The sequence below is a fragment of the Orycteropus afer genome, unplaced genomic scaffold, assembly GCF_000298275.1.
Source record: "Orycteropus afer afer isolate SDZICR_OR568_19922 unplaced genomic scaffold, OryAfe1.0 scaffold00132, whole genome shotgun sequence".
In the NCBI taxonomy this organism is placed as follows: Eukaryota; Metazoa; Chordata; class Mammalia; order Tubulidentata; family Orycteropodidae; genus Orycteropus; species Orycteropus afer.
In genome coordinates, this window is record NW_006921719.1 from 3577505 (window position 1) to 3595765 (window position 18261).

At 38.5% G+C, this 18261-nt stretch overlaps 1 protein-coding gene across 1 annotated transcript in view; it reads right to left on the reverse strand.

Moving 5' to 3' along the window:
* ADAMTSL3 (ADAMTS like 3) overlaps positions 1–18261 on the reverse strand; it is a 598021-nt gene that overhangs the window by 339520 nt on the left and 240240 nt on the right. Inside the window, exons 7-8 of the mRNA XM_007945172.1 lie at positions 13504–13578; positions 5024–5181 (exon numbers count right to left, since the gene is read on the reverse strand). Coding sequence (XP_007943363.1) covers positions 5024–5181; positions 13504–13578 — 233 coding nt within the window. The remainder of the gene's footprint in view (positions 1–5023; positions 5182–13503; positions 13579–18261) is intronic.

Below are 18261 nucleotides of genomic sequence, written 5' to 3' on the forward strand. Positions count from 1 at the left end.
AGAAGACAGGCATATGAGTTGAACATTTACCTGAGGTACATACACTCCTTGGAGAGAACAATCATTGAGAAAGAAGGGCTGTCTATGCACAGGGAGACAGCTCAGGGGGCAGGAGTCCATGGAGGGATGGACACTGGGAAGAGGTAACTATGGGGAGGAAGTGGAAGGGGAGCTGTTGCATTGTGTTAAACTGTGGTCAATGTCATGAGACAAAGTATATGTAAACTGCTGTATGGAAAGTGAGTTTGCTCTGTAAATCTTCACCCAAATCACAATTAAAAAAAAAAAAAGAACTGTAAAAAAAAAATCTACTTTAATAATCAGATTTGGACACTATTGCTTTGTCTTTGCATTCCTGCTAGCCACAACCCAGTCACCCACCTGCCATACCACTACTTTCAAGTCCCAAGACAGATAGCTCAGCTGACAAGGGAGATATAAAAAAGAAAAGTACATTCAAATTTATGAAATTATATTACTCCTTTTGATTAGGAAAATGATTTTTGTAACAATAGTAACAAAATGAATTCAAATTCAACTACCTTAAAATACAACACTTTGAAAATAATTTTGAAAATTTATGGGATAAATGTCTATATAAAACTACTTTTAGAGTGTATATATTTACACATATAATTTAGCTGTGAACTCTGGCAACCACTAGAGAAGTATCTGAAATACTTGCACCAGAAATTTCCTCAACAGACTACTTTCACAGTACTCTGATTTTGTAATATATTTTGAAATATCCTGAGACATTTCAAAATTTCCTACCTCTGTGATTGACAAAGACTTGAGGTGAGATGAAATCCTGTTTGGGAGCCATGATAAACCAAAACAACCAAACTCACTGTCATTGAGTCGGATCCAACTCATAGTGACCCCTCCCTGGGTTTCCAAGGCAGTATCACTCCAGAAATAGATTTCCCAACCTTCCTTCCGAGAAGTGATTGGTGGGTTTGAACCACCAGCCTTCTGGTTAGCAGTCAAATGCCTTAGGCACTATGTCAGCAGAGAAAGACAGACAGTTTCAAATCCTCTCGTCCATAGAGAAGTTAGACGTGCTATTATAAATCCCCAGAAAAAAAGAGAGACTCAGTGGTTAGAGAACATAAATATACCTAGAGCTGAAAGCATAGGAAACAGAAGACGTAGACGCTGATCGCTGAAAAACAATCAGAAAATATCTTCCTACAGACACACAAACTACCTGAATGGTAGTACCTTAAAAAGAAGACAACTAGACTAGACAACTGGCATAAAAAGGTAGATTTCAGATCATGAGGAAGATAAACCTTTTTTTTTTTTTTTCCACTGAAGATTGATATATGTTTTAAAAGAGGATAAAGGTACCAGCAGTAATTAAAAATTAACCATGGAAAAAGATGTCTTTATCAAAGCCTTTAAATTTTATTCTCACGAGCATATAGCTAAACTTGATATTCACAAATATCTACCCACAGATGCAAATGTTAGGTAAATTCTCATTGAAGAACACTGCCTATCTCCTCATCCGTTTATGGAAACATATAGCATCAATCACTTGGTCAGGACTCTCTACTGCTACCTGGTGGCAAAATGCACATATTGAAGAAGACATAATACCTCAGGTGTTGTAAAGCAAAATACCAGTGACACAGCAGTGCTGTGACAAGGGTCAAAAGAGAGACAAAAATCATTCAGGAAAACAAAATCGTATGTTGAAAAATCCATTGGGAAAAAGAAAGAGTGTAATTTTCAAGAATGGTACAATCATGAAATTATAGCTTGTTTCTTAAACAGGAGAAAACACCAGTTGCACTGGTGGAGTAGATTGCTAAACTTCAGAACATGAGTGACAACTATATATACATCTTTATAAATGTATATGTATATGTGTGTGTATATATATATATACATATATATGTATGTATATGTATATGGCTTTACTCTCTGTTTAAGGATACAGCAGTTTTCAACAGTCTGTTTATTAAAAGTCCATAAAATGAGGTCTATTTTATGAACATTAGTGAGGGAGTGTGACTGAACATATCTCAGCATGCCCTCCATTGTATTAAATTGCAGTAAATGGGCAGAAGTGGTCTTCAAATCCTCCTCATTTTTCAGGCTGAAGCCAAGTCTTCCATTTTTAGACCAGCTCTGGTAGCGTAGTGCCTAAAGCATCTGACTGCTAACCAGAAGGCTGGCAGTTCAAACCCACCAGCCACTCCTCGGATGGAAGGCTGGGCAATCTACTTCCATAGTGATACTCCCTCGGAAACCCAAGGAGGGGTCACAATGAGTCGGATCCGACTCGACGACAGTGGGTTTGGTTTGGTTGGGCTCTTGGTTGATTAGATTGGAAAGAGATACTATGAGACACATGGTTGACCATCCTCTGTTACCTCACTTGCACTTTTAATCTCCTACTCAAAGTACAGTCATTTCTTGATTGTGTGATAGGCCAGGAAGAGATGAATGGAATCAAAAAGTTCCTCATCTTAACAACACAGGCTGGGCAATACTACAGTGTTCTGAGCAAAATAAAAATGTAATGGATGCAAAAAGGACATTTCCTAGAAACCCAAATTATTTGGATAAGCTCACAAGTAAGGAAAAAACACTATTAGAATCATTCTTGCCTCATCACAAGTGTCTCTGATTTTGCCAAATGCTCTCCCACCAAGCATATCACATCTACGGAGGAAAATGCTGTAGGAATGAAAATGAGGCTTTATTTATACATGAGTCAGGCAGTTGTGTGTAACACCCTCCTTGATAAATACACACAAACACACCACATATATAAACCTTTGCAGTCTAGAGAGATCAAAAGCTTTCTAGAAGTTGAAGCGGAAGCCCAGAATTGCTTATTAAATCAGAAAAATCAAGAACTCAGAGACAGAAAAATAAAAGACTTGAATCAGAGTTCGAACTATTAATTCAGACAGTGAGCAGCAAGCTGCTAAAATGTATTTTATCAAGAGGTAAACACATAATTTGGGCAATAAAGGCATAAAATAATTTTTAATTATATTTAAGTAACTAAATAATGAGTGCATTCTTCTTTTGAAATTGTTTTTTAAGATTTAGAATATTATGAGGAAACCTAAGACTTCTCCTTTCTGAAGTAACCACTGGGTTTTGAATTTAGAGTGTATCCTTAAAAATTTTAAAAACTACCCCCCAAAACTATACGCACATACACGCTCATAAAAATAGATTTTATTGTATATGTGTTATTTTCAGGTTTAAACCTGAACACAGTGACTGTGAATACAAAAACAATCTTTTCTCTGTATCAATAAACCATGTATTTTTTAGTTCTATCCATGCCAATACTATAAGCAAATAAACCAAAAGATTCCAAACTCACTGCTGTCAAGTTGGTTCTGACTCATAGCAACCCCTCCTTGGGTTTCCAAAGCAGTATCTCTATGGAAATAGAGTCTTCTTTCTGGGGAGTGGCTGGTGGGTTTGAACCACCAGCCTTCTGGTTGGCAGTCAAATGCCTTAGGCACTACGCCACCAGAGGTGGCAATTAAGGCTTCCCCAAAACCTTCCACAATGCGACTATCAAAGAAGGATTTTAGGTATATGGTTTATGAGTCTGACACAGAAGTCACAACCTTAAATGTTTACAGAGGCTAGGCAGATAATGCCTGAATTAGGATGAGTGCCAACTGATATTTAGAGATACAATAGGGAGGTGGTGTGGACCATGGCAAACTAGAACAATGTGTCCTAACTGAGGAGGGTAGCTGCTACCTAGATTCAGCCAATTATTGCTGTGGGGAAATGCAAGTTGGTTGTCAGACCTTCTTATTGTCAAACAGAAACAGGAAAAAACCCAATAGTCATTTTATTTATTTATTTTAAATATAGAAAGCTCTTGATTTTTAAGTGTTGGTCATTTAAAATTCAAAGTCCAAAAAAAAAAACTGTGTAGGCTGACACTTGACTAATCACACTGAGAGCTGAATTTTGACTATACAGGTTGAAGTCTCGTCTAACTTTACATGTATTGCTGCCAGCACAACTTATGTATCAACAAGACATTCTTTGAGAAATTAATATGTGAAAGACAGACAGTTCTTTTGAAAGTATTGGTTCTTCTTATTTGTAAAGATAACCTAGGCAATTGAAGCTATTCTCTTTCTTTCATTTCTATTTTGGAATAAATTTTTGAAAAGGGATAGGACTTATTAAACTACCTTTTCATTCTCATTTCCTAAGTACTTTCAATTTTATCAGAAGAGTGTCAAATTGCCTTATCTTGGGAATACATTGGCCCTTACACTTCATGTCTTCTACGTGAGGGAAGATGCCCCAGAGTTACTCAGAGAAGGACAGAGGCTCATGACTACAGGAAAGAAGAGTTCTTCTGAGGACACCTGTGACAAATGTCAGACAGAGGCCCACTATGAGACATTATCTGGGGGAGAAAATGCTGACCTTAAATGTACTCAATGCAAGACCGTACTGTTCTAAGGGCCCAAGGTAGAAGTAAAGATCTTTGCTAAAAGAGAAAAAATAATCAGCCTCTGTCCTCTCTGCTCTTCCTTGCAAGGAGAAGATGTGCAATAGCACAAGACATGGTGCATTGAACCACTAACCATTTTCACTAAATTCCATCTGAAGGTTTAAAGCTGAACATAGTGGCTATGAATACAAAAACAATTTTTTCTCTGTAAAAGTGAAGTTGTTTACTACCTATAGGGGTTTAGGAGAAGAAACTTAAGAGAGAGGAACAATTTTCAGGAGTATATTACCAAGTTGTTGCTGTTAGGTGCTATGGAGTCAATTCTGACTCATAGTGACCTTATGTACAACAGAATAAAACACTGCTCAGTCTCATGCCATCCTCACAATCGTTGCTATATTTAAGCCCACTGTGAATTACCAAGATAGACATATTAATGATACATGGTCTACATAAAAATTACTGTTGAGAAGTTCCCATTGAACATAATTATTCTCTTTAAAATTCAAGATATGCTGGGCTCCGGATGCATAGAGAAGTTTATGAAGAGAATCACCCTACCTTGAAAATGAAATCCGCCATCAGAGGTCCTGCAATCTTAAAGGTTTGCCTCTCTGACCCCCTCTGAAATTCCACTGTTGTGTTTTCTACAACAAAAACTCCAGGGCCATTAAAGCTGTGTTCTCCTTTGCTTCCTTGAAGTGTTTTTGATTCAATAACTAAAATTAAAAAGTACATTTCAAATCAGATAAATATCTAAAAGTACTTTATTTCATAATACATTTTGCAAATATAATGTCAGCATATGATATCAAAATATCTAATCTGTTTAGTCAAACATTGCTTCATACCAATGGAACAGAATTGTAAGGTTTTTAGTTGCCCAGTAAAAGGAGCTAACAAGGGTGTTAAATAAGGTTCAATTAGGTCTACACAACTCTTTGGCACCATTTCTACCATGAGGTAGAAGAAACGTTTGTGTCTTCATAATTTTTTCATGAAAAAATATTATTTACTGAGGGTAAAGCTATATTACTCACTTTATCATCTGTTCAGAAGATTTTTAAGCCTAATCTTGTATTTAGACAAAACCAGAACAAATCTCTAATTTGTTTTTTGTTCGAGCTTTTTATTTTGCAGTAATTATAGACTCACAAGGAGTTGCAAAGATAGTACAGAGAGGTCTCTTCATATCATTTCCCACAAGGCTTACATCTTGATATGCATAACTATCATACAGTATCAAAACCAGGAAACTGACATTGGTACAATATGTATGTATAGTTTTGTACCATTTTATCACACACCTTTATAAGCAAGGTCTCTTTACCACAAAGATCTCCCTCACGCTTCCCCTTTAATTCAGATTTGTGTGTATATGAACAGAAGTGCTCTTAAATCTGCTTGACTGCTAACCAGAAGGCTGGCGGTTCAAATCCACCAGCCACTCCTCGGAAGGAAGGTTAGGCAATCTACTTCTGTAATGATACCTCCTCGGAAACCCAAGGAGGGGTCGCTATGAGTCGGGTCTGACTTGGTGGTACATAACAACAACAACAACAGTTGCCTTCCATATGACAAACCCAGGTTCAACTCCTAGCCAATGCATCTTATGCTAGCCGCTACCTCTTTGTCAGTGGAGACTTGTGTATTGTTATGATGCTGAACAGGTTTCAAAGGCACTTCCAGACTAAGACAGACTAGGAAGAAAGGTTTGGAGATCTGCTTCCAAAATCCAGCTGTGGTAGTTATGTTTGTGGGTCAACTTGGCTGGGCCTGGTTCAGTGACTGGCCAGCTGGTGGTAGTTATTCCCCATGATGAGACTGGCAATCAACTCCATGGTGGGATCTACCACAAGCAGCTGAGTAGCTGCCTTTGGGATGTGGTCTGCTTCCTGTATTTAAGGAGAAGCCTTGGGAATGGTCTCTAGTGTATGGCACACTTGGACCTTACATGTAGCTGTGTCTTTGCTCAGCAGCCTGCTATGTTCTGCCGACCTTGGGACTTATAATGAACTTGAATTAATGGCCTGCTGTGTGGTTTGGTAACATCAGGACTGTGCCATTTTATTTGTTGACCTTGGGCTTGTTAGCCTCAGCAGCCAATAGTTGCCTAAGTGAAGAGATGCCTCCAGCTTCAGTGGGCCAGGAGCAAGAGGCAGAGCTGAAGCCCAAGGTTGAGAAGCTTTCACACAGCCCTTAGAGCCTGGCACTTTGAATTTGGACTTAACACTTCCTGAACTGTAAGAGAATAAATTTCTGTTTGTCGAGGCCATCCCATTTGTGGTATATTCCTGTCAGAGTGGTACTAGGTAACCAAAACACCAGCCAATGAAAATCCTGTGTATCACAGTGGTCTGAGCCACAATCTATCAAAGGGATAGTGCAGGAGCAGACAGAGTTTCATTCTATTGTGTATAGGGTCATCATGAGTGGAAGGTCTACTTGACAACAGCTTACAACACAGTTTGACAAAAATACCATTTCTTCTTTATTTGGATGGTTTGTTTCTTTTCTTTTATAAATGTCACCATATTCATTAGTGCTGATCTGAAGCTGAGAGAGCAGAGAAAAGAATATAGGCCTGTGAGTTAGGATGCCTGCATTTCTGGCCCCAGCTCTTCTTCTAACTCACTGCTGTGGGTTTTCACTGCCTCATTTCTAAAATAAAGAGTCAGAGCGGACTTCTCCCATGTCTTCTCTACTCTGAAACCTGCACTTGAGTGAATGGCATTGTACCACTCTTTAATGATGTCGAAGAAAGAACACAACAGCACCAAAACGCTATTCAGATTAAAACTTAAACATGGGAAGCTGATAAAATGCAAAGGGATAGTCTGGCACTAGGGGCTATGATTGCATGCTGCTGGGCTTGGTTGCTCTCATTTACTAGATTTTCTCTCTGCCCCTGGAGTAGCTGCAGGAATTCAAGCACACTGGATAGACCATATAACAGACATGTGGAGACATCCCTGATTATCCTTGACAGGCAGGATGGGAACTTTTCTGGGAAAATTCAAAGGCTGGACATGAGCTACTTGATCTGGAGGAGTCATTAGCAGTCAAAGAATAATGCTGGCTACTTTCAGGCACACAAAGCCCCAACCACTTTGGCCCTCGTCTCCATGACCGCAGTAGATTTTTGGAAAGTGTGAGATTAAGTTCATTTCCTAGTTCCAATGAAGATATAAAACTGAGTGTTATAAAGTAGGTTGTGAGTAAAAACGAGATGGGAAACTGGAGATAGGAAGAGGGGCCTAAACTGGATGATTCAGTTTCTAAAGTGAAGGAGGAAGCATGAAGGCAACATCAAAATGTGAAATGAAGTTGGACAAACTTCATTGCATTCAAGGCATACAAAACACCCTGTTTCTAGATTGAGGTTTAGCCTTAAATGACTTGATTAACTGTAAATAATATGCAATGAATTCCACTGCTGTGTCAGGGTATAATTGCTCTATCACTGTGCTAACCTTTTGGATCACTGCTTTCTATTTCATGGAGATGAAGAGTTAGGGCATCAGATATAAAAATATGGAAAGATAATCTGGGTTTAGGAAGGGAAGACCAGTTGCTATGAAATCCATCCCTTAAACCAAAAACCAGTATTTCTGTTTGTTTATTTTGGTGTTTATTTCAAATGTCAGGTCTACTCCAGTATTTCAACAGTGTCCAAGATCTACAGTGACAAGATTGTTGTTAGGTGCCATCAAATCAGTTTCATTAACAGTAACACTACGTGTGACAAAACAAAACACTGCCCGGTCCAATGCCATCCTCATAATCATTACTATGCTTGAATACATCATTGCAACCACTGTGTTGATCCATCTCTTTGAGGCTCTTCCCCTTTTTTGCTGACTTAGTTTACCAAGCAAGCATGATATCCTTCTCCAGGGACTGGTCCCTTCTGATAACATAACCAAAGAATGACAAAATCTGGCCACTATCACTGCTAAGGAGCATTCCAGCTATACTTCTTATGAGACAGCTTTGTGACAAGGATACTAAAATACAATTAGCAGAACAGGGTTTCAAGTGTGTGTAAATTATCATTATGCTCTTCCACTGAACCATATGCTTATTGTAAACTATCTTTTTTTTTTTTTTTTCCAATTATGTCAAAAGGCTTCTAGTTCTCTAAGTCACAAACACAGGTTGTGTAGATAGGAGGCAGAAAACAGGCATCCTCATCAAGACTGTGTAAATGAGTAAACAGTCAAAAGTGAGCAAATAAAGACAGGTGTAGTGATTTGATCAAAGTGGAGTTTATGAAGGCAAAATATTCTGATAATCTGGATTAACAAAACCAAGGTGCCACAGTGAGGTGGAAGCCAAGGTAGTCCTTCAAAAGCTGTAATTTTTATTGGTGGTCAGGTCAACTCGCTTCTGACTGCCTGTGCCTCTCAATATAAATGTCAGAAAAGGAGTGGGTGTTTTCTCCAATCAACAATTAAGATGATGTGTTAGCCTGTGAAAAAACACCTTTAATTAAGTTTTTAAAAATTCATTTCTAGCATTTTCATGTATTTATGGCAGCCCCTAAGTTGTGACAATAGGCGATTCAGGCTCATGAGAGCTGCCCAACATAACCCTTTCCATTCTCAGAACTCTCATGACCCCTCTGTGGTTTCTGAAGCAAGGTGGCTGATGCTGGGTGGAGACCCCGGGAAGCACAATGAAAGGAAGGAGTGTGAGCCTCCTTCCCTGCTACACACTGTCTGCTCTGACTTCCTTCTCCTCTCCAGGCTTAATATTAGGGAGGAAGGTGCTGCTGATGAAGAGATGACTCATAACCTCAGAAAGGTGACAAAGAAAATCTCAGAATCTTCAACAATGATGTCTTCAAATATTTTGATGTCTACTGGTTATATTTGGAAGAAAACATTAATGGAAAGATGATGAATTCTTCTAACTGAATGGCTTTTACTGAGAAGTATCAGTCCAAACTTCTTTCAAAAGAGGAAGATAGATAGCTGCCATTGAGTCGATTCTGACTCTTGGTGACCTTATATATAATAGAACAAAATGTTGCCTGGATCATCCTCATGATCATCAGTATATTTGAGTCCATCATTGCAGCTACTCTGCCAATCCATCTCATCAAGGGTTTCTCTCTTCCTCACTGGCCCTCTACTTCACCAGGCATGCTGTCCTCCTCCAGTGATTGATCCCTCCTGATCAAAGAAAATTAGCAGACAATGTTCTGCTGTGATCCATAAGGTTTTCATTGATTAACTTTTAGAAGTAGGTCTTTAACCCTTTCTTTCTAGTTTGGAAGTTCCACCGAAACCTGTTTACCATAGATGACCCTGCTGGTATTTGAAATACCAGTGACACAGCTTCCAGCATCACAAAAACACACAAACAACCATGTTATAAAAAACTGACAGATGCATCATGGTCGAAAGAGGAAAAGGTAGTGCTAATCAGCCTGAACAGGCCTTCTTAAATTCTAAGAGGGGTATAAATATTTTATTACATAAACATGTAATTAACATTTACCACAGCTAACTTAAGTTATAAATACTTCAAATTTATGCTAAGCGTTGAGCTGAATTTCTATGCTGTGTGTACACTTTATTCAGCATCAGTTTCCTTCAATTGGTTCATGTATAGTAGCCATGTTTATATACTGTTGTCAGATAAGATGTAGAGCGAAAAAAAAATCAACTCTACCAACTGATAATGGAGGTTTTCAGTTTATGACTTCTTAGCTTTTTGAGTTTTTATTAGCCAAACTCTTAATTCTAAAATTGTGCTATAATATAATTCCTTTCTCAAAGATCCTCCTGCCCACAGTTCTGAAAGGATACACTGCAGGGAAATTTGAGATCATGTGGGTCCTCGTGGTGCAATGCTTAAAACACTCAGCTGCTAACTAAAATGTCAGTGGTTCAAACCCACTGGCTGGTCCAGGAAGATGTGGCAATCTGCTTCATTAGAGATTTACAGCCTTGGAAACATTATGGGGCAGTTCTACTCTGTCCTGTAGGGTTGCTGTGAGTCAGAATCAACTTGACAAGTGTGGGTTCTGATTCATTTAACATCAGGGCCAGGCTTGGGATGGGATTGGCAAATTAAGATCTAAATAGCTGTAGGTCATATATAAGATTCCATGGTTGAATTCCACTCCCCAGAAAGGAGACAAACAGTACAGTAATGTTCATTGGTGTTCTTGGTTCTTGAATACACTGCCTTTTGGAGGGTTGGTAGTTAAAATGTGGATCTTTAAAGAATAATTTATTACTATAAAATAAGCTTATTGGTTGTTACCTGCAGCAGATGTATGTCTTTGTAACAACTGAGAATTAAAAAAAAAAAAAAAAAAAAAACCAGCTGCATAAATCAAGAAAACAGAACTGTTTCTATATTTAGATGTTCAGAAATTTTAACTAAATTCTTTGTAAATGAAGCCAGTTCCATTCATCAACAAGGATAACTTTCAGAAACATTTCCAGGGCCAAGCGTGAGATTGGTCAGAAGAGAAAATTTTCCAAGCAACAGATCTGCTTGGAAACATTTTTGAGCCCTGGACATGGAGCAGTTACCAGTTCTGAGGACAAAGTTATGTTTAATATGCATGTAAATGAGTTTTTTGCTTCAAAGTATTCACCTTTAAAGGCTGTTTACTTCTTCTGCTTTGAGAACTTTATAAAACCATTTTGAGAGCTGAATATTTGGCAACTTCCTTTAGTACTATGAGAAAATTAGGCCCAGGCACTCCATACTTTTTGTTTATTTTTTTAAAGAAAACATCTTTATTGAGGTATAATTGACATACCATAAAAGTCACATGTTTATAGTGTACAATTTGATGGTTTTTAGTATACTCACAAGGTTGTGCAACCATCTCCATGAACTAAGTTAGAATTTGAAAAGGAAACCCACTCCCCACTCCTCACTTCCCACTGCTCCTGGCAACCACTAATCCACTTTCCATCTCAAAGGATTCGCCGCTTCTGGAGATTTCACATAAATGGGATTATACAATATATGACTTTTTGTGACTTCTTCCACTTAAAATAATGTTTTCAAGGTTCATCTATGTCATCATATACCTCACTATTTCATTTCTTTTTACTGCTGAATACAACAATCCAGTTGCATGTATAAGCCATATTTTATTTTCCATGCATCAACTGACAGACATTTGGGTTGTTTCCCCTTCTTGGGTAGTATGAATAATGCTGCTATGAACATTTGTCACTTCGTAAGTTTGGATCCAAAATAGTATTTTACAATGTGATCACTCACATGACTCACCAAATCTGGATCTGAATGATTCTTACCTGTTTCCAAAAATCAAAATTATACTTACAAACATAAAGATTTATTGTCATTAAGGGGTTGCAGTCCTTCAAGATTATTTAAATAAGAAGTTAAAAAAATATTTTCATGCTTCCCTAGAGAGAAAGCCTTTGAATGAAATGACTTTTATATGCCTGTAAACATTTTAGAATTTTTGTAAAAAAAAAGTTACACTCCTTTAGTCATAATTCATATAATAAAATTAAGGGTAAAAAATGGTTTTCCAATTAACTGTTTACATTCATTGTTACAAATATGTTCTCTCATTTCTGTAATTTAGATCATAATGTACCATAGAATTTAAGTTTTCAATGTTTTAATCTATATTATCAGTGACTATAAACATTTTTAAGAAATAGTCTAATAGTATTTTGATAGAAACTTTTCTCAAAGAACATTTCAGGTTGGAATATTAGTTCTGGATGCAAAATATTCTGCCTCACTATGGCACAGTGGTTTTGTTACACACACATGCATGCACACATACAATTCAGGTACGTGCATATGTGTACATATGTATGCTAACATACACACGTGCACACACACTTAACACCATCCAGAAATATGAGATGCTTCTGGTTCTCAGAAATTCTTATGACAAAAAACTCAGAAGGTGGTCCAGAAAAAAATTGATACAATATGTAATTCTGATCCATTAAACCTTGATTCATGTGGTTTTAAAATAGTTATAAATAGTTTTGTACTTTTATTGGAAAAGAAAGCTTTTTCAAGGTCAGAGGACCAGAATGACAGATATTCATTTTCCTCTGAATGAAACTAAGAAATCGCTGCCTTGTGACCACAAGATCTTTGGAAGGATGGAGACAAACTCTGGCATTTTCAACTCCTTTAGATCCTAAGAGACCCAAAAAAACTGAGACAGATTAAATGCCTGTGGACTCTGTTCAAGGAAACAATACAATTACAATTCTTTGTTGTTTCACACTCTGAATATGTGGCAAACCAGTTTCTACTGTCAGGGCTCTGCAGACCAGAAGTTGTGATATGCTGGCAACAAGCTTTTCATTGTCAGCTATATTTATTGATAAGGTTCTGTGTTTTAAATTTGATTTGGTTTTGTTGTCCTAAGCTGCTGAAATCTCCAGAATCCTAATACAGCCTCCACAGAAAAATAGTTTATTTCACAAATAACTTGATTTCCTCTCCCACAGGAGGATTAATCCCAAACTGGTATATTTCTCATTGGGGAATGAAAACAGGAAAATTGAGGGTATAGGTAATTTCTCTGGTGATGCAGAGCACTTTAGAGTGGTGGGCAGGGGTAGATTACCCAATAAGCAAGGTAAACATAAGTTTACTTGTGCTTACTTACTAATCTGTTGTGAAATTGTTCACTACAGATTAGTAAGTAAGCACAAGCAAGTTCATGCTTACCTCAGTTACTGGGTATCCATCCCTGTCAGGGATCCTAAATTTGAAATGAGGCATTGATTCTGTAGGAAAATGCTGTGGGTTTGGAAAGAGACAGATGCCAGCCATACCTAGAAGCAGAATCTTTGGTGCAGTGAAAAAGGTGAAATTGTTCACTACAGATTAGTAAGTAAACACAAGTAAGACCATGTTTACCTTGCTTATTGGGTAATCGGACACTGGTGATGGGCAGTCTCCCTGAGATATTTATCTATCAAGTCATTAACACAGAGAAAGAATTTGTTTAGGCTAAATAAGCTTGAGGAAATATAAAAGTGTTAAGATTAAATTCTACTTACAGAGATGTGCAGGCCCTTTCACTGTAATTCTAACACTTCGACTTCCCAAAGGAACAGCAATGACATTTTCTTCCCCTAGGAAAGAACAGAAGACCAGTGTAGTACAATTTATGCAATAATCTGTTGCTGTCTAGTTGATTCCAACTCATAAGTACCCTATAGGACAGAGAAGAACTGCCCCACAGGTTTCCAAGGCTGTAATCTTTACAGAAGCAGAAAGCCACATCCTTCTCTCATGGAATGGCCAGTGAGTTTGTCAACCTTTTGGTTAGCAGCCAAGTGCACCACCAGGGCTCCTTCATGCACTAAAGGGCCATCAAAATAAACAAATCAGTCAAAATTAAGGGCACAGTGCTCTTAGCAGCATTTTATTTTCACTTGTTACGTCAAGAAATCTTTGGGAAGCACCTACTATTTGTGAGCCATCTTAAGATTATTTACATCATTAAAAAGTTTAAAATATTAAAGTCCCTGGCCTACCACTTCAATTGCCTTCATCACCCAGGCCTCAAAGAGCCCTAGTGGTACAATGGGTAAGTGGTAAGCTGCTAACTGAAAAGTTGTCAGTTCAAATTCACCCAGTAGCTTCATGGGTGAAAGGCATGGCAATCTGCTTCTATAAAAATAGTTGTAGTTGTTCAGTGACGTTAAGTCAGTTCCAAATCATAGTGATCCTATTGCCACAGAACGAAACTACTGCCTGGTCATGTGCCATTCTAACAGTTGTTGCCATGTTTAAGCCCATTGTTGTAGCCACTATGTCAATCCATCTAATTGAGAGTCATCTTTTTCATGGACCCTCTACTTTACCATGCATGATGTCCTTCTCCAGAGATTGGCCCCTGCTGATAGCACACTCAAAGTACATAAGACAAAGTCTCACCATCCTCGCTTCTAAGGAATATTCTGGACAAAATTTGTCCATTCTTCAGGAAGTCCATGGTATATTTAATATTCTTCACTAAAACCGTCATTCAAATGCATCAGTTCTTCCATCTTCTTTATTTATTGCCCAGCTTTCACATGCATATGAGGCAACTGAAAAGATCTTGATTTGGATCAAGTGTACTTTAATCCTTGAAGTGACATCTTTGGTTTTTAACACTTTAAAGAGGTCTTTTGCAGCAGATTTTCCCAATGCAACATAAGATATAAGATACACATATATAAGACCTCTGCTCTTCAGATGTCTGAGAAATATTTGACATGATACAGGCTTAACTATCTTTCTCATTTCTTACTTTTTAAAACTAAGAATCCCCAAAAAGAATTGATCCTAAAGGGAGATGAAAGAGAAATAAATATTCTCCCTTGACTATATCAGCACATGTACTAACAAACCATCCTTAATATATTTATTCTGCATAGATGCTAAATAAAGGATTGAGTTCCACGGTACAGAGGGATGGAAAAGTAAATACAGGACTTACCAGGAGGAGCTTATAGGCTGGGCAGTAGAGAAGAGTGGGGCAACCATAAGACAGGACCGGACATGATTAAGGGCTTTTAGGAGCACAAACCAGTTATGAAGATTCCAATGAGGAAATCTCATCAAGAAGGGATCACACCAGGGTCCAAGAAGAAACGGCATTTGAGCTGATCATTGAGGAATGAGTAGAATATAGACAGAATGCATATTCTAGATAAATCACCCTCAAACTCTTATTGAGACTATGTTCAGTCCCAGGGGCTTTAAGCACAATTATTATTATTCATAATAAGTAATAATGATAATAATAACATTATAACAAAAAGATTCTCTTTTATAGGAAAGTATGTTTGTTTGTCTTGGTAAATGACATAGATACAAACAAATTGTTACTATATGTGGTATGATAAATTACTTGGTATTGCTCTCCTGGCCATGATCTTGTGACTCTCATCAGATTACTGGGTGGAACTATGCAAATGTGAGGTGCCTGTGGCCCACCAAAGGGATTGAATAACTTGTTAGTAATATAAATAAGGTATAGGGCATCCTTATGTGGAGATTGGTTACTTTAGTCATTCTGTTAGGCTTAAAATGAGTCGTCCTAGAGGCAGGAAAGGAAATCTCACCGGTATCAACAGAAAAGAGCCAGAGGTGGAATGGAGTGTGTCCTAGCACCCAAGATCCTTGTGCTGGACCTCCTTAGCAGAGAGACACAGAGACAACCAGCAGAGACGACGGGCGGAGATGACCAGCAAGAGAGACAGCAGCAGCAGAACCGAGAGACTGGCACAAGCTAGAGATGGAGCAGTGGGCTTGCTGGCCTACAGAACAAGAAAGCTGAGTGCCTTTGGGCAGAAGGCTTGCTGGCAGAATACAGTGCACCTGAGTGTATCTATCACCAGAGCTAAAAGAACTTTTAACGATTGCCGAAGGAGGGCATAGGGCAGGTCCAGAGCCTAAGGGCCAGAGAGGTGTGCCTGAAGGCATGGCGGAGGGGAGGTTGTCCTGATCTAAGAATTGTATCCTGAGCATTTCCAAATCTGAATTATAACTTCTTGTTGTTGCTGTTGTTATGTGCCGTCAAGTCAGGCCTGACTCATAGTGACCCCTCCTTGGGTTGCTGAGGCAGTATCACTATGGAAGTAGATTGCCCAACCTTCTTTCCAAGGAGTGGCTGGTGGATTTGAACCACCAGCCTTCTGGTTAGCAGTCAAGTGCCTTAGGCACTATGCTACCAGAGCTCCTTATAACCTGTTACTTCCCTAATAAACCCCATAATCGTGAGTATTGTCTGTGTGGTCACTTCAATGAATTATTGAACTCAGCAGAGAAGTAGTGAGTGCCATGGGAGGGACAGTTGGTGTCAGAATTGTTAAAAAAGTTGGAAGACAGCGGCATGTTTGGTCTCATAGGAATAAGCCTTGGGCTGCTGCTGGTGATTCTCTCTACCCCTCATGAAGTTAGAAGAGATTAGAGGATGCTCCACCATGCCCTTTGTGCACTACAGAATGTGTTAACTGATGTAATAGAACTCTTAAAAAAAAAAAAAAAAAAAACACAGCCTGGGAAACCCTGTGGGGCAGTTCTATTCTGTCCTATAGGGTTCTATAAGTTAGAACGAGCTTGAGAGCAATGGGTTTGGTTTGAGAATATTCATACTAAGGAATACCCTGTTAACTGATCAAAGTAATGACAAGAAATTATGTAACCCAACTTGAAAAATCACCTATATAAACTGATGAGTTAAAAAGAAGTTAGAAACCAATGCATAAGGTTTAATCCCATTTACAGAAGCATATTACATTTACATATATATGCACATACACTAATTCATCACTTTTTGAAGTGGTTAAGTTCCAAAAACCAGGTTGTTATGCAAAATTGTTATTATGCCAGAGTGGTGGTGGGGTGCACCAGCACATCCAGTCTTGGGATGCACATGGTACAGAAGGCCCTGTCCACACTAAGCCTTACCCATCACTGAGGAGGATATGGGGGTTGAGGGGCTGGGGGTGGTGGGGGTCGAATATTGTCTGTCACTGCTGCTCCCCACCTGGGTGGGGATTTTATTCCACCTCTGTCCATTCCGACCCTGCAGCCTCTTGTAGCCTCTTTCCTCCCTCTCCTTTCCTGCTTCCCTCCATTAATCTCCCAGGCATTTTTGGGCTCTCACCCAGCTTTCTCTTGCCCTCCTGTAACCTGATGACATCCTTCTGTTGCCCAGCACCCTCATGGCTGGACTGAGATGTCTCAGACAAACAGGAGAAAGCAACCCACAGCTGTGTCGGGAATGACAAATTGAAGAGGAATGGCATGGCATTTACCATCACAAAGAATGTTTCAAGATCTATCCTGAAATACAATGCTGTCAGTGATAGGATAATACCCATATGCCTATTAGGAAGGCCAGTTAATACTACTATTACTCAATAATAAAACCAACCACCAACTACAAAGCCAAAGATGAACCACTTTATAGAAATGGGAGTTAGCGGACAGCTGGAACTGCAAATAAACTGTCCCATAGCATTTCCCAGGCTGTAAATCTTTATGGAAGTAGACTGCCTTATCTTTTTCCCATGAAGCCACTGGTGAGTTCCATCAAAGGTGGTTACCAACATTTTGGTTAGCAGAAGAATGGTTTAATCACTATGCCACCAGAGCTTCTATGTGTTACTTATCAAATAAAAATTTTTAAAGGCTAAAAACAAAAACAAGCATTTCAATAAAAGGAAGAAAGCATAAAGAAAACAAAAGCCTAGGGCCAAAAATGTTTCCTGCATGAGTTTTGCAAAATCTTAAGAAAACAGGTAAGTCACCAATAATAGGAAGACTAAATGGTTTCCAGTTGATGTTATAAAACCAACAGAACTTTGATACCCAAATTAAACACAGGAAATACAAAAATAAATATAGAATCACTTTTAATTTGCCTGAGAGAGGCCAGGAAGCAGGAGCTGGTAGACATCCAGTACAGGTAGGAGGAGAGGCCAGGCAGTCGGGTATACCCATACGCCTACTAGGATGGACAGTTAATACTACTATTACTCAAATTTATGCATCAACCACGAAAGCCAAGGATAAAGAAATAGAAGATTTTTACCAACATCTGCAGTCTGAAATTGACCAAATATGCAATCAAGATGTGCTGATTATCACTGGTGATTGGAATGCAAAAGTTGAAAACAAAGAAGAATCACTGGTAATTGGAAAATATGGCCCTGGTGATAGAAATGACACTGGAGACCGCATGATAGAATTTTGCAGGACCAATGACTTATTCATTGCAAATACCTTTTTTCAACAACACAAATGGTGGTTACACA